Below are 21295 nucleotides of genomic sequence, written 5' to 3' on the forward strand. Positions count from 1 at the left end.
CAGAAAGAAGCCTGTTTAAGGCAACACATCCTAGGGGAAGCTGCTGTCATTGCTTGCCTTCTCTGGGCACAAAGTCTGAACAGCACTGAAAGGTTAGGTCTACTCAAAACGATATAATCCTCTATAACAACACTGAGAGGATTTCTTTAATGCAGAACATTATAAACACAAGAAACTTTGTTGAAATGATTGTACCTGCAACATGGAATGAGATCGACACGATTACTCACAGTTGTCTTAAGCATAATGCTGTCCAACACACTATGGATACCCTAAAGGAAAAAGGCTCTACTCCCCAATCTCAGTTATGCCTCCAGGGGCCTGATAAAGACTAGCCGGGCCTAAGGGAGTCTTCTCCGCTCTAGGCCTAATGTTCTGGGGCCCCGAGGGGCTGCCAATCCCATTCTTTGGACCCTACTCTGTTCTGGTTCATTTCTGCTCTGCGCTGGGCTGGCTGCTTTCTCATTTCCTGACCTTTAATATCAGTGGTAGGAAATAAGCAGGTTTTGTATCTGCAACTGCTCAGAATTCGTCATGAATCCACTCTTTGTAAAGAAGAATTTCTCCTCTAATACGCTCTATGGAATGCCTCCCCAGCTATTTATTACCTTCAAGAAGGATTTCTGTCTCTCTCTCTTCCTCTCTCTGTTTACCTACTTTATGACTTCCTTTGACACTCTGGGCATTCCAACACTGCTGCCTCTGCGTTCCCCCAGCACTGTGGTGGGCTGGGCTGTACGTCTCCCTCCCTCCTCTGAGCAGAATGAATTAGTTTCCAGATTGAGTTCAGCTGAGAAGGACCCCTGTTGCATGGAAATGTGGACTCTCACACTCCATGTGTGCCACCATCAGCTCCCCTCCAGCTGCAGCTGGCCAGAGCTTTCTCGTTAACCATTTCATGCCCGGAACATGTAGACGGCAAAAGCACTTACAAATTGTAAAATTCTATACAAAGGAGTGAAAAAGTCCTGGATACATATACTTTTAATGCTGCAGAAAGGTTTGCAAACCATTGATCTAGTCTTGCTCTTTCATTTTAAACTTGAGAATATTGAAGCCTGAACAGGCTGTCACTCACTCACTACCATTTTTGTTTTGCAGTTTCTGACCATCTCAAAAAGCCAGTCTGAATCATTCTTTACATTTTTAATGCATCACAGCTGAGCTCTATTCCCCAACTTGTCCTATACTTCGTGATCCTCTCTTGAAGCTTAAAATAATAATTTCCTTTCAATACGGTGTTTGGGAATGTCTCATCTGAAAGAGGTGACAGATGTTTTAAAATAGAGTTCTATGTATCTATTTTTTACTGTTGCATGTAGTTTACAGTGATCAACAGAGTTTTATGTTTTTTACCCCCGAGACAATTTTTTTCATGCAAATTGAAAATATTCTGTCCCATAATTTTTTTTTTTTTACAATTTCTTTTAAAAACTTCTCAGGCAGATTACCAGGGTTGGTTTGTAAAAAAAGACTGCTGTTTGAGAAAATTTACACCACTCATTAGCCACTAACACTTTTCTATTTGAGAATTTTGGAGAACCTGCAATATGGACGCACCTGTTGACTACACTAGTCTCCCTGAAGAGCTCATCGAGGGCTTTACTGCAAAGTGCTCGGCAGCCTGCTGTAGCCTGAGAGTCTTAGACTGCTCATTGCTCATCAAAAACAGTATTTCCTTGGGGCCTCAGATCAGTAAAAGAGTAAAATGGGTGGTGGGAGACTGACATAGGATTTCAAATCTTTGTTTTGCTAAACGATTATTTAAAAAAAAAAAAAGACCACCATCATCCACAGCCAGGACTGTTTCTTAGAAGAGAGAGTACTTTAGGATAAAAACAAAAAAACAGGATATAATCTCACCACATTGCTTTTTTTTAACATTTGAGCGCATGACTCCAAATTTTGGAAACCACCAAATCTAGATTAATTAATCCAGGAACTAGAGATGTGAATTACCATGTCAAATCCTGTAAAAAAATAAATAAATAAAATAAAAGGACGACCCAAATTCTTTGATTTGTATTGGTGTTAACCATTGCTCATATCGTGTGGCTTTTTAGTGTAGCCAACGTGTTATTTCTGTCTGGAGATTTCTAGATTATTAGAGAAACAAAGTTGTGAAATCAGTGTGCCCAGACCACCGGCCCAGAGGATAGAATCTCTCACTTCGCCACACTCTGTAAACCACTTAGCCTATTTCTTCATCTTTAAAAGAAGGATATAGTTCACAAGCTGTTGTATGAAATGAAATAATAAGTCTGAAAGCGTTTAATAAACTAGAAAGTGGTCTGTAGCTGTGAGATTGTGTCAGTATCTCTAAACTTTGTGGACTTTTCTTCAACCAAATCCTTATCAAGGCTGTGTTAATCTGTCTATAATGTCTGATGAAACGTAAGAGACTACAGTATATAAAGTGTATGTCAGTGCCTGGCATAAAATAGGCACTTGATTGTTTTTAATTCCCTTTACCCACTAAAAGTACGTTTTGACTCTCCAGATAACGTAAGGCCAAGCATTTTGCAACGTAAGTGATGGCCCACTACAATTATCATCTATGACCTTTTTGAAATTTTCTTGGATAAATGAGCGAAAAGGAAATCAAAATAACCCTTATGTTGTGAAACCGTTCAACCCAGCCACGCACGGACTTTTTCACCTCACCTCCTCCGAGTGCTCCCCTGCGCCCTCTGCCGACCACAAGTTTGTATTGAATTAGCAAAAGATCACAGTTTTCCCTAGCCTGTGACTGAAAGTTATAACCCACAAATTACTACCTTAAAGAATCATGGCATCTTCTTTTTTTCTTTTAAAAGACACCATGAAAACCTAGTCATAATATAAAAATGAGATATTATGGATAAATATAAGTAGGAATAAAAATCAAATGTTAACTCTACTTTCAATAGAGCTGTCAACATTTTGCTGTAGCTTCATTCTATTTTCGCTACATAACATATATGTTTTGTTCTTACAAAAATAGGATCATGCTGCATATAATTTTTGCAAACTTGCTTTTAGCACTATTCATATATGGCAAACAAGTTCCCATGTCAAGAAACCACTAGAAATAGCTACGTCGTGTTCCACTGCAAGGATGTCCCATAATACATTTATATATTTATACAGCGTACATTTGGTCTGCTTTCAGTTTTTCTCATTGCTGTTTTTTAAAAATTTTCGTCTTATGTCCCATATTCTCCCTGAAGATATGTCAGAAACTAGCACCAACATTGATGACACTCTGGAATTAATATTGGGGGCTAGAAATGATACACCAGTTGTTGAGATCTCAAAATACTGTGTTGTCAAATATTTCTGCTGCTCCTTTCCATTCCCTTTGCTACTAAATCGCATTAAAATATGTTTATCATAGGGAAAGAGAGAGCACTTTAAAAGCATTTGAAATCTTTTTCTAGGAAAGATTCAAGAAGGTATTTCACCTCCAAAATGAGAGTTGACAGTCATGAAGAAGGAAAAATCTGAGATCTCAAAAGACTGGGTGAAAATTAGAAATACACTTGCCATGTTCGACTCCCAATGAAGGAATGAATGTCCTATATTATACTGAAAAAATCCCATTAGTGAAGCTGAGGATAAACTTGAGAGTTTTCTCACGACTCGAGGGAATATAATAAATAATTGAAAATAATGAGAGAAAAAGATAAGAAATAAGGAGTCCGAAAGATGTAGTCTATGCAAAGTAGGAATTCCAGAGCAGGAAACAGAAGCAAGAGAAGACAAGCAAAAAACAGAAGCAACAGAAGGAGGCATTTTTGAGCTAAGGAATATTTGACCTTGAAACTTTAAAAACATTCACTGAAAATTAATGAAACACGTGTCTAGGTAGGTCCAGGCAAAATTCTTGAATATCAAAGAGAAATTAAACTTACTGTAAGAATTGCTGCTTTTAAAAGAAAACAAATATGTATTCTAAAGGGGAACACAAGTCGAGCTATTCTCCTTAAAGCGAAATGCCCATCCTCAACGTTTACGGAACTTTGAGGATGAATCAGAACCAAGAAAGCAAGGATAATGAAGACATCGTTTAAAATTACTAAAAATGTGCAATAAAATCATGCTTTCAAAACATTTTGCAAATGTAAAAATATAACTCTTTAAACAGAAGATGTATGCTGTAAATCACAATAATAGCAATCTAGGTTTCATTCTAAAATAATATAAGCAAAATCAGAAAATAGCAGAGGTTCATGAGAGGCAGATTAAAATCACTGTATTTTTTATTTTACACAGGGAAAGTCAGTAATAATTGTTTTGTTCTCGATACTAAGACATGTGATATGTGTATTCAAAAACGTAACCATTAGTAGCGTTTTCTTTTCCTTTTTTCATTTCTATTCTTCTTTTATAAGACAGGTCTAAAGGATGTCTTCCATTTTAGTTATTTATTGCTGTGTAACAAACCACCACAAATCTTAGTGGCTTAAAACAACCACCATTATTTATTTTGCTTGTGAATCTACAATTTAAGCAGGGCTCCGTGAGACAGCTCATCTCTGCTGCATGCAGTGCTATCTGGGGCAGCTAAATAGGGTGTGCAAAGGAGACGCTGGAGGACTGACTTTCAAGATAACTTACTTGTATGGCGGGCAAGTTAGCGCTAACTGCCCGCTGGGAGCTCAGCCAGGGCTGTGGGCCAGGGACTTTGAACCCCCTCCAAGGGAGCCTCTTCATAGGCTGCTTGGGCTTCCTCATGTCATGGTGCCTGGGTACTGAGAGAGAGTTCCAAGAGAAACAGGAGGCCATATTGTCTTCTATGACCTGGTCTTGGAAGTCACAGGACATCACTTCTGATACGGTCAGAAGCCCACCCTGATTCAGAGCAAGAGGACATAGACTTTACCTCTTGGTGGGATTAGTGTCAAAGTCACATCCTACGAGATTATGTGGGATGAGAGATATTATTGTGGCCATTTTTTGGAAAATACAATTTATCTAGATTCAAACTACTAAGGGAGAAGAAAGTATTTGAAAATCTCCAAATATATGGTCTTTTTTTACCTTAGCCATTATGAGAAATGGGTAGGATTAGAAAGATCTGGCTCTGAATCCTGTTTGTAATATTCCCTGTCTTCGCATCTATGGACATGTCATTTAGCTCTTTTTAAACTATTCGTGAAATGAAAATATTGATACACAACTCATAGAGTCTGTAGTGAGAAAACGTACTTTGAAGTACTGAGCATAGTCTCTGACTCATATTAGTCAATAAATGATAGTTTTAAAAAAGACAAGGCTAACTGTGATACCACTGTTTATATTGTTCCGGAAGTTCTAGCCCAGCGATTTTCAAGTTTATTTTTAGGAGTAGAACTCTTTTCCCCTCATAAATTCTTTCGCAGAGCCCCAATGTAGAAAACCAACAAAAGCTTAGCTCTGAACTGTGAAGCAAGGATGGGGCGCCTGAGCTCTACTTGCTGGTTTACCCTACCTCCCACGATGAGACAGAGGCTCACCTCAGATATTTTCAAAACCACTGGTGCAGTCCACATAATAACACGGAAAAGGAAAAGAATTGGAATAGCTATTGGAAAAGCTATGGTGAATTTATCTTCCCTATCTCTGACAGTATGATGTCTATGTAGAAAAGTGAGAACAACTTAAAAATGAATGGAACTGAGAAAAGAACTCAGTATGGTGGCCAGTATATATATATAAATATGCATACACACACACACGTATATATGCATGTATATATACACATATACCTATATGTATACATATATATATACATACAATTCATATATATATATACGAAGATCAACAAAATTCTTTTTTCTTTTTTTTGCGGGGAAAGATTTTCCCTTAGCTAACATCTGTTGCCAATCTCCTTTTTTTTCTCTCCCCAAAGCTCCCCAGTGCATGGTTGTATATCCTAGTTGTAAGTCCTTCTAGTTCATCAATGTGAGTCGCCACCACAGCATGGCAGCTGACAGATGGGTGGTGTGGTTCCAAGACCGAAAACAAACCTGGCTGCGGAAGCAGTGAGAGCACTGAACTTTAACCACTAGACCATCAGGGCTGGCTCAACAAAATTCTTATATTAATTCATTCAATAGATATTTATGTTTCATCTGTGTGCTAATAACTGGGGATCCAATGGTGAGAGGGATGGACAGATCCCCACTGTTGAACTTATGCTCTGAGGGAGGAAACAGATGCTTGACTAATTACCGATCAAAATCAGTGCTGGAAAGCAAATGGCATTTATTTGTTTACTTTTTATTGTTTTCCTCCTGCCCCCACTGTCTTGCAGGTCCAATCACAAGTGGCAATAAATTTTACACAAGAAATAAAGCATAAGGCTGAGATAGCAAATTAAAGAAGCTGGAGGAGGAAAGTCTATGGAAGAAAGATTCAGGCTGATGCTTGAAGGACAGAAATGGGTGAAGAGTGTGCAGAGACAGTTGAGGCAGAGAAAACATGGGCCACATTTATGAGGTGAGGAGACCCTTGGCATGACCAGAAACCAAGGAACAGAAGTCTGGAGACTAGGAAGTGAGGAGAGAGTGGACAAGATGGGGATGGAGATGCAGGAAGGGCCAGTCAGATCGTAGAGGATTCTGGAGGCTAGGGTGAAAAGTTTGAATGTTATTTAATGTGACGGGAAGCCAATGAACCAAGGAGGGAAGTGACAGGAGCAACTCAGCATTTTAATACAGCTCTCTCTGTCTCTCTGTGTGGAGTGGACTCCAGCAGGGGACCCACTAGAAGGTCACTAGGCCGTCAGGGGAACAGTGATGGTGGCTTTGGCTAGGGTGGGCAGTGCAGATAGAAAGCAGTGAATGAATCCAAGCTATGTGGGAAGGGGCAATAGCAAAAACTGTGGACAAATTGCATATGGGGTTTCAAGGAAAGTGCAGTATCATCGTAAGCTTTTTGGACGTCCAAACAAATCTGATGGACACACAGCCCTAGTGAGATAGGGAGTAAAGGAGAACGAGTGAGTCTTTTCTTCTGACCCAAACTTGAGACCTCCACTCTCAGGGAGGATTCCAGGTGTACAGAAAAAGGGCACTGATATTTACGTACAATAATATGAGAATGCAGCTCTGCACCTGGGGATCATAGTTCAAGCGAAACCCTAGACTCTTGGTCTGAAACAGCCTAGTGCTAAACTTGGATCCCCTGTGGTGTTCAGTCAGGGCAGCGGAAGGGACGTCGTAATACAATACAGCTTGACCTGGCATCCCCTTACTGGAAGGAAGATGGTTGATGGCTTTATTCTCTCATCCCTCCCAGGATCCAAAAAAACTTAGTTTCCTAAACTGTCAATTTCATTAATAAAATTCACATAAAGTACTTGTCTTAACAAGCAAAACTATAAACTCTTCTTTCCTAACACCTGATTTGCACGTTTTCTTGTATTTATATTAGCAGGTGAAATATAGTAGGGACCCTCAGTCTTTCCAGATCTGTGACAGTATGTTTTGACTAAATGAATAATCAAGTTATTATTCAAGGTTTTTGCCTCAATTCTCTCATCTATAAAAGTGATGGACTGGATAATATATAACGTATACATAAAATAATTTCTCTACTTCATTATGTTCATGTGGTTGGCAAGCTAAGGATGAGAATTTGCATCTTGCGTATCTTTGTACCCAACGAGAGCTGTGATGGTCATAAAAGCATAAAATCTTGTACTTGAGGAGAATTTAGTTACTGCCTTTAATTTATTCTTTATCTATTAATATAGTCATTTGTTTGATAGATATTGATCAAGGATCAATAAATATTTATCAAACAAATGAGTATATGAATAAATAAATAGGAGGATAAACTAAAGGTGATATCAAAATCATTTTTCAGCATTAAATTTTATAGTTTTATGGCTATAATGGTTCATAAAATCTTTTAGGAGTGGAAACCTTTACAGACATAATTGGGTTAGAAGCTGTGTTCATGCTTCACGTCCATAGATCTTACATCAGTCATAGTTGACCTAGACACGAGGAAGTAGGCTCTAGAATCTGACAGAACTGGCTCCAAGCCTCAGCTTCACCTTTGACCTATGCGTGTGACCTTGGACAAGTTACTTTATTTCTCTAAACTTCAGTTTCTTCATGTAAAACATGGAGATTATAATAGAATTGATTTCAGAGTGTTATTGTGGGGATTAAATGAAAACATAGCATAGTTTCTCGTTCATAATGAATATCTGGTGAGTTTAAAACATTATTAAATGACTTACAGGTTATTATTTTATAAGCTTTGGAGCCCAGTAACAGCATCATCACCTATGTCCCCATCCCTCTAGCAAAATAACAATGTTGAGCATTTAAATAGGAGCAGGCATTCAACAGTCCAAGTTGGCCAGAACAGAACTAAACTGGTTTGGATGGTCATTGAAACAGATTAAAATCAGCTTAGCCACAGAACTTAGAGATACCTATTGAGATGATACATTCTGTAAATGTTCACTTTCACTTTACAGAGTGCTTTTTCTTTTTTTAAATCATAGCAGAGAATTTCTCTCTCTCTCTCTTTTTTTTAAAGCTTTGCTTTTTTTTGGTGAGGAAGATTGGCCCTGAGCTAACATCTGTTGCCAATCTTATTCTTTTTTTTCCTCCCCAAAGCCCCAGCACGTAGTTGTATATCCTAGTTGTAAGTCCTACTGGTTCTTCCATGTGGGATGCCACCACAGCATGGCTTGATGAGCAGTATGTAGGCCCGCACCCAGGATCTGAACCTGCAAACCCTAGGCTGCCAAGGCAGAGTGCACGAATTTAACCACTAGGCAACTGGGCCAGCCTCTACAGAATGTTTTTCTTTGTGTTATCTGTGTAATTTGCTCAGCAAATTCTTGAGATAGGTATTAACATTTTTATATCACTGTTGAATAAGCAGTTTTTAAAAATTAAAGTGATTTGTCCAGTTTTTAAAGTAACTAGAACCCAGAACTTTTGAGGGCAAAGCTAGTTTTTGCGACCACAGCTCTATCTTGGGAATCCACAACCATATTAGTTCTGTGCTGTGAAACACATCCCTCAGGAAAGTGAGAAGTTCTGATCTTTACCCAGATGTTTTATCTAGGATACCATATATTCCATTCACTTCTCATTTGCTTGGTGCCTAAGACCTTTTACTAGTAAATAACAGAATATGTTTAGTCCCCCAATTTAAAAAAATAAAACACTGACCGATCACAACAGGTAATCCGTGTGTGTTCTCTGTGCAAAGTTAGGCACTTGAGAACATTCATTTATTCATTCACTCATGCATTTTTCATCGTATTCCAGAATGGTGTTTTTCTTTTTCTTCTGCTATTTCGCGTGGCAATTAGAGTATTATACTTTTTTAGAATTACTTTTTTCATTTGTTTAAATTACACAAATTAAAATATAAAGAAAAGTCAGAGAATAATATAACATTCATGAACCCACTACCCAGCATGATCATTAATATTGTGCCTTATATGTTTGATAATTTTTTAAAGAAATAAAATGTTACAGCTACTGTTGAAGTTAATGGGAATCCTTCCCATGCACATTTTTAAGTTTCCAGAGCATGTTTACTCCATAAACACTATAAAGTCTCTTACTCTGTGCATCCTTCTGCAACTTGCTTTCTTCATTCAACAGTGTTTTCAAGATTTACCCATGATATACAAATAGATTGTTTTGTAATTTCAAAAGATATGTAATGAATATACCACTATTTATTTGTTCATTCTCTGGTTGGTGGATATTTACATTGTTTCCAATTTTTTGCCACTAAAACAATCCTTAGGCAATAGCAGCCATTCTCTCAGGTATGCTCCGAGAAGTGGAATTCTGGGCCAGACAGTGTGTGTATCCTCAAATGCAATAGGTCTTTTCAAGTTGCATTTCAAACTATTGTTTGCACTTTAACCAGAACATTTTACATCAGAGGTTTCATTGCCCTGTCTATTCACCGACACCTAATTTTTTAGTTTTTGTCAATTTTATGTAAATCAAATGGCATAATTTATCCTGTATTTCCCCAATTACTAAGGAAGTTGAACAACTTTTTATGTGTTTATATGTCATTTGGGTTTTTGCACTGTTCATACGTTCAATTGCATTACTTGGGTCTTTCTTGTTGATTTCTAGGAGTTCTATGCATATCTTCAATATCGATCCTTTGTTGGCTTTGTGAGTAACAAATGTCTTCCACCATTTGTGTTGGGTTTTCACTTATTTGTAGTATGTAGTTGAACAGGAGTTCTTGCTTTTTAATGTAGACAACAATTAATCTTTTCTTATATGGTTTGTGCTGTTTTATTTCTACAAGAAATCTTTTTTTTAACTCTTAGGTCATAAAAGCTTACTCCTCTATTATTTTCTAAAAATTTCAACATTTTGCCTTATGCAATTAGTTCTTTTATGCATCTGGAATTTGTTTGTGTCTGATATGATATAGGAATCTTATTTTTGTAAAAGGATACTCAATCATTCCAACATCATTTTTAAATTGTCCATTCTCTCTCACATGCTAAGTTTCAATATACATGTTGATTTGGTTATGGTTAGGGTTAGAGGGATAGGGTTAGAGAGTTAGGGTTAGGGTTAGGGTTAGACTGTGAGGGTTAGGGTTAGGGTTAGAGGGATAGGGTTAGACAGTTAGGGTTAGGTTTAGTGTTAGGATTAGGGTTAGGGTTGTGGTTAGAAAGGATAGGGTTAGAAAGTTAGGGTTAGGATTAGATTGTTAGGGTTAGGCAAAAGTTCTTTCATTGTTTTACTATTTTTTTCCTTAGACTTGGGTCCATATCACACTATTTTCTTTATTATAAATTCTAATATCTGATAGAACAGGTTTCCTCTTTTTTTCTCCCTACTTTTATAAATTGCTTTCTACTTTTTCAGATTCCTTGTTTCTTACACTTTTCCTGTGAATTTTAGACTTGGTGTTTGAAGTTCCTCAAGCACTCTTACTGGACTTTGTTAAAATCTCATTGGATTTATTGTTTGAATTACCATCTTTAAAATATTAAATATTCCAGAATTTGAATATGGTATCAGTCAGATGTAAGTGCAGAAAATTACAACCCTGTAGGTATTTTAAGCAGAAAGGAATTTGATACAGAGCGTTAATCGATGGCTAGTTTCCTGGAGCAAGTGTGCATTTGTTTTATTTTGTTTTGTAGTTTTCCAATCTGTGGTGGCATGGGTATTGGCTATTTTTGTTTCTTTTTTATTTCTGTTTATTTTCTGCATTGTTATCAGAGAATGATATTGATTCTTTCGTGTTCATTGAAAACATCTTTGTTGCTTACAGGATCATCAATTTTAATGAATGCTTTATGAGAGTTTCCAAATAAGTGTGTCCTATTTATTGTGTATAGGGTCCTATGAATGCTCTTTCGATCAAGCATATGAATTATACCCTTAAGTGCTCCATATCTTTACCAATTTTTTGTCTGTTTGACCAATCCATTTCTTAGAAAAGAGCCTTAAAGTGTTCTAATATGATTGTGAATTTGCTGGTTTCTCCTTGTACGTACTGATGACAATTTTTGCCATACTATTTGAGATTATGTTGTGAAATGAATATAAATTTAAGCATTCAGAATTCCTGAAGAGTTCTGTTCTTTATCATTAACTCATGAACTTCTTTCTATTAATTTTTTTCTTGCCTAAAAGTCTCTTTTGTCTGATATTTTTAGAGCCACACCAGCTTCCTTTCGTTTAGGGTTTGCTTGTGTATATTTTCCATACCTTTACCTCTACATTTTCTGAGTAATTATACTTCAGTTATGTCTCCTATAAACATATATAACTGGGTTTTCTCAAAATTTCTATTTTGAATAATTTCAACTATGCAGAAAATTTGAAGCAATAGAATAAAAATATGCCTACCCTTCACTTAAATTCATCAATTGTTTATATTTTGTTACTTTTGCTTTTTCTATCCATATATCAATTACACAAATTTTTTTTACCAAACTATTTGAACATAAATTGCAAGTATCATGCTATTTCACTCCTAAATTGAATTATTTATGCTAACTTGCACACATTCCATAATGCAAATTATACAACATAATTATATATTATATAATACACACACTCATGTACACATTTTAATCATTTAAAATTTTATTGCTGAGTAGTACTTCATTGACAGATATGTCACAATTTCTTTTATCAATTCACCCATTGACAAACTGTTTGTACCATTTACATTCCTACCAGCAATGTATGAGAGTTCTGTTTCTTTCACATACTTGCCAACACCTGCTTTGATCAATCTTTTTAATTTTAGCCATTCTAATAAGTGCATAGCAGTACCTCACTGTGATTTTAATTTACATCATCCTAATAACAAACGATGTTGAGTATCTTTTCACATTCTTATTTGCCACCAGTATATCTTCTTTGGTGAAACGTCTGTTTAAATATTTTGCCCATTTTTACTGGTTTGTTTTCCTATTATTGCATTTTGAAAGTTCATTCCACTGAATTTTAACATGCACAGGAGACCAAAACAATCAGTGTCTCTTATCTACCTCCTAAACAAAACTCTAACCTTACCCTCCCCAGTTTTAGGATTTCGTTGTTTAGAATTTTAGTTCCACTTTGTTTTTATACGTCTATTTGTCTATTTCCTCCCCACCTATCCACTCCATCTCCTAATCTCTCCATTCTCTTCTTTTGGAAATCCAGTAGAAACATTTGACCTTTTCGATGTATATTTCATGTCCCTTAATTAAACTTTCATGTTTTCCACATTTTTATATCTGTCTGCTGCTTTCTGGGGAATTTCCTCATAAGCCACTTTCTTATTCTCTTATTTCTCTTGAACTGTGACAGGACAACTATTTACCTCTCTTTAAGTTTCTAATTTTAATGACGATGTTTTTCATTGGTAGAAGCTCTATTTGGCTCTTTTCAAATTCATTTATCTTTTTCTTAGTGTTTTGTTCTTTTATTATGGTTTCTAGATCCTCTTTTCTTTCTTTAATTATCATAAATACATATTAAATAAATGACTCATATTAGTCTGTTACCTGTAATTCTTTGGTTCTGATTGTCCTGTTTGCACATCTGCTAACTCTTTCACACAGAGAGTTGTTTCCTTAGGCCTCCATAACTCACTTTTGTACATGCATCTTCTGTGGGTGTTCTTGCTTGGGTAATTCCTCGTGTCCTAGTTGTGAAAGTGTCCCTGGTCTTGATTCTGGCAGAGTCCCAGGGGTTTCTATGGTCCCGAATCAGATTTTGCGTTAATTTATCTCCTTGTGGCTCCCATACAGTGCGGGTAACACAAATTTAGATCCCATCTCTGGCATTGGCTTGGGGTCTGGTTTCTTCCAGTTACATTTTTCTTGTTTCTACCTAGTGCTTCAGGAAAAGTATGAACCTCCTGGAGGGCTCCATGGTCTACAGATGGGATTTCCTGGTTTCCTTGGAATGGAAGGGATAACTTTTTGAGGATCCAGGCTTTATGAAGGAGTCCCCGCTTCAACTTCTCACCAGTTGTGGCCCAGTGCCATTCTTCAGTCCATGTGTGAGTATTAGAACCCCAGCCCTTATAGCATCTGTCTGTTGAGATTTTAGGAAGCCCCAAATATATTCCTCTCTTCCCTACCTGTGTTCTGAATCAATTTAGAGACTGATGCTAAAGGCAGACAAGGGAGATTAGCATGTCACCTTTATTACAATAATGCAGTTTCTAGAATAGAACTTGGGTCCTTGGCAACAACAGAACTACAGCACTCTGCCTATAACCAAACTTGCTCCTCAGGCACAGGCAGCATTGAAAAATCTCAATTCTGGTGGCAGAGCATGACCTCTTGAATTTACTATATAACCGAGGGCAGACGAGAATGCGTATTTTTGACAAGTAGACAGGTGCCAAAAAGGAGGAGCCAGATGGGATTAATCTAGACACACCTAGCAGTCCCTTCTCCCAAACTTACCAACCATTTAAATCACCCCTCCTCTCCTGAGAAAGAGTGAGTGAACGAGTGAGGCCAGAAGCATTACTCTAAAGGAAGGAAGTTCCTCCACACAGAAACATGGGGTGGAGGGGGTGGGGTGGGAAGTAGTCGTCCCTTCTAATGACATCTGGGGGCTTGTGTTCCCAGCTTTGATTCTCTCTTCCCCTTCTGAAATCTGGAGTGTACCTTTTCTTTATTTTCAGCTAAAGATTTAAGACTATCTTTGGTATATTTTCTCTAGCATTTCTATGTTTGAGGCCAGGAGCTTCAGCTGTCATGCTGCTGGAAGTTCCTCTAGAGAGTGTCTCTTACAAAGGAAACAGGCAGGCCTATTACAATAGGCAGGTGCTGAGGGAGAACACGCCTTTCTAGACCTCATTCCAAGCCTTTTCTAGACCTCTGAGATTGCACAAAATAACTATTTCCTAATATGATCCTTTCTTCATTAACTGTAATAAAGTAAACACAGGTATAAATCTCAACATACCTAAATATATATTTATTTACCTTCTGAATTTAGTAGGTAAACACTTTTAAACACATGTAATAAATACAATTTAAATTTCCCGCTTTATATCTTATATCTTGCATAACGTCATTTATACTCTTATCTTCATTAATCTATTGCCATATAGTGATAAAGGTGTAGCTTCATCAAAGCTCACCTTCATAATGGGATTCCTTGAAGATATTGGAAAATACTTCATAACTAATGGTATTTGATGAAATTGCTTTTTTTAAGCAATTGAATTTTAGTTTAAATATAACATAGTTGTTATAAAGAAGAGAGAACTTAAAGGGCATTATAAAAACATTAGGAAAGTATGTCTCTGATCTCTTGTGCATTTAGTCCAGGGAAAAACCACCTCCCTCCTCCCATCCTCACAAAACAAGACCGAACCAGCATTTGATTGGATAAAGACGTAACTTATCTATGCTGCCATGTCTGATCTTATTTCTCTTCTTGGAAATTGGTAGAAACATAGAGTTTGCCACCAACTTCAGGGCTTTCTTTCAAGTACAGAAGGAGAAACATTTCAACATAGTGATGTAAAACAAGTGGAAATTTTTAGTGAACATTTACTTTGATAGGCATTGTGCAAACATGTTCCACGTTCATTTTAGGTAGTCACCTCCTCCATTCTAACTGGTGGCACAATTCATACCCCATTTTACAGATCAGGAAACAGGGGTTTCCAGAGTTTATTGGCATCCATGTGCTGATACGTTGTTTTGAAGTTTACACTACCTACATTATTCAAAGCCAAGTACAGTCTGCTGGTAGGAAATACAGTAATACCCAAGGGGCCTGAGGGAACAGAAAGATGCTTGAGTTGTGCAAAGATCTGAATTATGCAAGCTGCAGAAATCCTGGGTGGAAACCATGATATCTTTTAGATCATGTTTCACCCTCTAGGGTGGTAACTTACCCTGTAGATCCATTATGCGTTAGGTTCCTTAACTGTGTTTGTGCCATGGACCCCCTTGGGCTTCTGGTGCATTCCACGGACCCCCTTCTCAGAATAATGTTTTTAATGCATAACAGAACGAATAGAAATTATAGCGAAATATGCCCCTGAGAGTTTCAAGCATTTCTGTCCATCTCACCTCCTAAGTCTGCCAAAGCGCTCAGAGAACTTCCTTACTTGCTTCAGAGAAGGGAAAAAAGACACCCAAGCAGGTTTGGAAGGTATGCGGGTGGGGAGGAGTATGAGATGGGCAACTGAGGTGTTTCTGAGAACACATTAGTGTTTTCTTTTTCCCGTCGGTCTAAAAGCCTTCCCACTTCCCTAGCTCCTCCATCTTCTCCCAGATCAAGTCCAATTTTTCACTAGTTTTACTTCTTTTCCATCCACCCCGTGTCTTGCTCAGCCCCGCCCACTTTTCTAGACCCGCCCCTCCCCGGCTCTGCCTCCCTCTAGGCTCCTCTTTCCCCATAAAGTCCCGCCACCTCTCCTATCACTCCTCCGTTCCCTGCCAATCACGCTGGCCCCTCTCGCCCGGGCCCCGGACCTGTACCGAGCCTGTCGGCGGCCTAGCCTGCTGGCCGAGGAGCTGCGGCTGCGGAAGGATGGCCGGGGCGGTCAGCGGGTTCTCGGAGGAGCAGTTCTGGGAGGCCTGCGCCGAGCTCAAGCAGCCCGTGCTGGCCGGCGCCGACTGGGAGCTGCTGATGGAGGCCTTGGGCCTTCGCTTCTACCGGCTGCGGGACCAGGTAGCGGCCTGCCCGGCTGAGGCCCACAGGGCTGCCGTCAGCCGGGCCAGCCTCCCCGCCGGGAGGGTGGAGCTGCAGCCGCGGAAGTCAGGCCCGGGGCGGGCCTTCTGCTGCGGGGAGGAGCGAGCGCAGGGGCGAAGCCTCCGTCTGACTTAGCCCTGGGCAGATCGCGGGGGGCTGAGAGGGCTTCAGAAATCAGCCTCAGGTCTGAGGCCCGACGGGGAAGTGGTTTTTCAGAAGTTAATGATAAAATTAGAAAGTGGGTCTGCTGATTCTTAGCCCCACGCGCTTGCCCGTGGGAGACATGGATCAGCCTCCCGGGTGGGTGCCAATGGTGTGTGTGTTGGGGGCGGGGGCAGTATCCTCGGGTTTGAACACAGGTGGGAAAGAGGCTGGACTTCTCAGAGACTGGATGAACAGGGTGGCAAGTGTGTGTGGACAGGCGTGTGGCGAGAGGGACCTACTATTATCTCTAGTCGTTTTGGTGACTGGCTGCTTTTGGCTGCTGCCCCTTCCTTGTAAGCTGCGCTTGATAACTTTAGTCCGAAGCTTCAGGGAGAAAGCAGAGGAGGAATGGAGTTGGTTATTAAGCAAGACCCGGGGTGTTCTCGGAGTCCTTTGGAACCGGATAGCCATCTAGGTGGAAGGATCGCATTGCACCTGAGCCCTGTCATCAGTTGCTCTGTGTGGTAGTAGTTGTATGGCAAATAGGTTAAAAGTGACCTTTAGGCGAGGTAAGTGCAGTTGAGGTTTCCTGGCAGAGGACCAGAGTATTACAGGGTTAGAGCAGGGAGGAGCTCTGAATGTCCAGGGCCATTGGGTATCACAAGATGAACAAGAGGCTCACGGTGTGGAGCAAGCAGAATTAATTTCCTCGTGTAATTGCAACGGTTACCTTGGTGCAAAAAATGCACTTGTTTTCAGACAAAATCGTTTTATCTTCTCTCCGTCCATTTCATTTTCCTTATCTGCCGCCTCCAGGCACTTGCCTAGTTTTGTCAGTTGGACCGCTCAGACATGTCTGCCATCTGGCTGCTTCCCTTCCCCTTCTTTCCTTTATGTTTGTCACTTTAGGTGTCACCTCTCACCAGAATTGCAGTGACCTCTTAACTAGTGTCCCGTCCCCCTCTCTGATCCCTTCCATCCTACACATTACAGATCAAGCACCTGAAAGAGAGGCTGTGATCTTACTGCTCTCCTTTCAGTGCACTGTTGATTGCAGAACTAATAATAATAACCTTTGTAACAGCGAACTCATTTTGTGCTTTCTTATGTTCCAGACACAGTGCTTTGCAGGTGCTGACTTACTCAACCCTCACATGAACCCTCACGTAAGGTACTACGATATGATTACTACCTTTGTACCTATGTGGAAAGGAATATATGGAAAGGTTACGTTGATAGCTCAAGATTCAAACTGGGATCGGGACTCAGCTGACCAGCGCCAGACCTGTGCCGTAAACACGCTCCTGCATTGTCTCTCTGAAAGAAGGCAAATGCTGCCAGGTGGGCTCCACAGAACTAGTTTGGTCCCAACTCACATTTCCAGCTTTAGCTCCCATGACTCATCCATACATCTCCTTACAACATCATCCATACAACCCAGACCACTCCACCTCCCTCCCTGCATTGGCCTGTGCTGTTTTGCTTTTGTGCCTTTTGTCCCACAACATCCACTGCCTGTGTGCCAACACAGAGTGACCTGCTTTGTATTGTGCGTTGTGTGTTGTTTCCATTGTGTATTGTTCTGTAGCAGGGCCCACCTCCCTCTTGTGGGGAGGATGTGAGTGGTATTCTGAATAGTTCTTCTCCCTGTGAACCCTACTGTAAGACAGGACTCATTTCGACCTGTTCTGGGAATGAAGGTAGGCATGGTACACTGATGTAAGTTACAAGTGCTCCCAGAGAACTTTGATAAATTTGGAGGGCCATAAGATTCCCGTAGGTGTGCCCTGGAGCCTCAGCAGCTGGGATGGAGTGTCATTGCCCCATAGTCACTTTGGTCTTCATTTTACTAAAATGTTAAGAGCCCTGTTGAATCCAAGTAAAAGCCCTTTCCTAGAACCCTCAGTGGGTTCTAGCATTATCCAGCATTTTGCTAAAACCTCATTTTCTGACCCACTTTGCTAAAACCTCATTTTCTTTCCAGGTTGACTCCCATCCTTTACTTTCTCCCTGGAAGAGAATTCCATCTAATCTCGTTAGTCAATCTTTTCTTCTGAACACTGCTCTACATCACAAGTGAATTCAGCTTGTTCCACACTATGCCTATTCCAGTCCACCAGGCTGGCTGCTCCCTGAGAAATAACCTACTATGTGTCTGGATCATGTGTAGTCATCTATGATTGGCTAAGAAGCCATAGTGAGCTGTGATCATGATCTAAATGATGATATAACAAAGTTACTATTACAGGTTTTGAAACCACTGAAATAAGTGTAGAGGCACTTGAAAGAGTTTTCATTGTAACAAGTAAATTATATTTTAAAATAAAAAAAATATTGTGGCTGCTTCTTAGTAAACACAATTCTGATCTTGTTCTTGGACAAATTGCTACTTTTGATATATAATGTTTTGATACTTTTTCATTTTCTCTCTTTTTATTAAATGATAGAAATTTAAACTTAGAAAGGTTCATCAAAACCATTCTGTCCAACACCATCATTTTTTCCTTTGTTTTCTTTATTCTACTTTCTTTGCCTACTCTGTTTCCTTCTCTTCTTCTCTTTTTCCCTCCCCAGGTTGTAACGGTAATAACTTAGCTTTACATGGTGTGTTAATTTACAAAATGCTGTCGCATACAAGTTTTCATTTATCCCTCTCAACAAATCTGGAAGATAGGCAGGTGCAGGATTATTTCCTATTTTACAGATGGAAATAAGACTCCGAGTTGTTAAGTGAGTCACATAAGATCTCATAACTAGTAACTAGACATCAACCAGTCTACTACTTTGATAAACTCAATACCAAATATACAGCTTGTTTCAAGGCAAGAACTGTATTCTCTCTTTTTTTTTTTTTTTTTTGAGGAAGATTAGCCCTGAGCTAACTACTGCCAATCCTCCTCTTTTTGCCAAGGAAGACTGGCCCTGAGCTAACATCCATTCCCATCTTCCTCCACTTTATATGTGGGACACCTACCACAGCATGGCTTTTGCCAAGCGGTGCCATGTCCGCACCCGGGATCCGAACCAGCAAACCCAGGGCCACCAAGAAGCAGAACATGCCCACTTAATCACTGCGCCACCAGGCCAGCCCCTGTTCTCTTTCTGGAAGCTAAGCAAAACTAGTCCAGAGCTGCCATGTGGTATTGTGGGAAGAGCATGGGTTTTTGAGGTGAATAGTCCTGGGTTAAAATCTAAGCTCAGCACTGCTATCATTCATTTATTCCTTCAGGAAATATTGATCAAGTGCCTCCCATGTGTTAATGCCCTCGCAGGCAATGGGATGAGCAGGGAACAGAGGATGGAGCTGCTGCCTCAGTGAGTGAGCTCCTTGAAGAATGAACCATATTCACTGATGAGAATAAACCCATAGTATATAAGAAAATGCCAGGTGAAAAATGCTGTGAAGAAAGTAAAGTGCAATAAAGTCACAGAGATGGTGTGGCAGGGGTAGCCAGGGGCGATGTGGTGTCTTTTAGATAAGGGAGTTTGGAAAGCCCCTCCATGGAGGTCACATGTAAGTGGAGATAGAAGTGAGGAGAGGTTGAGTCATGCGGGTATCTGGAGGAGAAATGCACCAGAGAGTGTTTCTCAAAGCTCAAGGACATGAGCATCACCAAGCCCTACCCCAAGTCTCAGATTTACGTGGTCTGTGGTGGGGATTAGATAGTCTTTCTGAAAAGCTCTCCTTTCATATAGAAGCTGACTATTCTGTTCTCTACATTTGTGTATGTTTGAAGTGCTTCAAAATAGAATGGATTTTGTTGTTGTCGGTTTGTTTGTTTGGCCTTGTAAGTAATTTATTTATTTATTTTTAAAAATTATTTAAGTATTTAAGTATTTTGAGATCATATTGGCTTGTAACATTGTATAATTTCAGGTGTACATTATTGTTTATCAATTTCTGCATATACTGTGTCATGCTCACCACCAGTAGTCTAGTTTTTATCTGTTGCCATACATATGTGCCCCTTTACCCCTTTTGCCCACCCCCCAAGCCTCTTCCCCTCTGGTAACCACTAATCTGTTCTCTTTGTCCATGAGTTTGTTTATCTTCCACATGTGAGTGAAATCACGTGGTCTTTGTCTTTCTCTGTCTGGCTTATTTCACTCAGCATAATACCTCAAGGTCCATTTGTGTTTTTGCAAATGTCACAATTTTGTCTTTTTTATGGCTGAGTAGTATTCCATTGTGTGTATATACCTCATCTTTTTTATCCATTCATTCAGTGATGGGTACTTAGGTTGCTTCCACATTTTGGTTATTGTGAACAATGCTGTGATGAACAGAGGGATGCAAAAATCTCTTTGAATTGTTGATTTCATGTCCTTTGGTTAAATACCCAGTGGTGGGATAGCTGAGTCATATGGTATTTCTATTTTTAATTTTTTGAGGAATCTCCATACTGTTTTCCATAGTGGCTACACTCATTTGCATTCCCACCAGCAAGATATGAGGATTCACTTTTCTCCATATCCTCTCCAACATTTGTTATTTTTTGTCTCGTTAATTATAGCCATTCTGATGGGTGTGAGGTGATATCTCATTGTGGTTTTGATTTGCATTTCCCTAATAATTAGTGATATTAAACATCTTTTCACATGTGATGGCCGTCTGTATATCTTCTTTGGAAAAATGTCTGTTCATATCCTCTGCCCATTTTTTAGTTGGGTTGTTTTTGTTGTTGAGTTATATGAGTTCTGTATATACTTTGGAAATTAATCCCTTCTTGGATACATGATTTGCAAATATTTTCTTCCACTTGGTGGGTTGTCTTTTCATTTTGTTCATGATTTCCTTTGCCTTGCAGAAGCTTTTTAGTCTGATATAGTCCCATTTGTTTATTTTCTCTTTTATTTCCCATTCCTGAGTAGACATGGCATGTGAAAAGATACTCCTAAGACTGCTGTCAAAGAGTGTACTGCCTATATTTTCTTCTAGGAGTTTTAGGGTTTCAGGTCTTACATTCAAGTCTTTAATCCATTTTGAGTTA

General features: G+C 39.4%; 1 protein-coding gene across 7 annotated transcripts in view; it reads left to right on the forward strand.

Annotated features, from left to right (window-relative positions):
* Positions 1–12940: 12940 nt before the first annotated feature.
* The window catches only part of PCTP (phosphatidylcholine transfer protein), a 40931-nt gene continuing 32576 nt past the window's right edge, over positions 12941–21295 (forward strand). For 2 of the 7 annotated variants that reach the window (XM_001500249.6, XM_023652823.2), the window contains exon 1: positions 12941–16139. In XM_001500249.6, the coding sequence (XP_001500299.3) occupies positions 15999–16139 (141 nt within the window). In that variant the 5' untranslated portion in view covers positions 12941–15998. Of the gene's footprint in view, positions 16140–16236; positions 16461–17419; positions 17646–21295 lie in introns of those variants that run through there. The other 5 variants (XM_023652824.2, XM_070226358.1, XM_070226360.1 and 2 more) reach the window with 5 other exon arrangements.

This window comes from Equus caballus, chromosome 11, assembly GCF_041296265.1.
Source record: "Equus caballus isolate H_3958 breed thoroughbred chromosome 11, TB-T2T, whole genome shotgun sequence".
Taxonomy (NCBI): domain Eukaryota; kingdom Metazoa; phylum Chordata; class Mammalia; order Perissodactyla; family Equidae; genus Equus; species Equus caballus.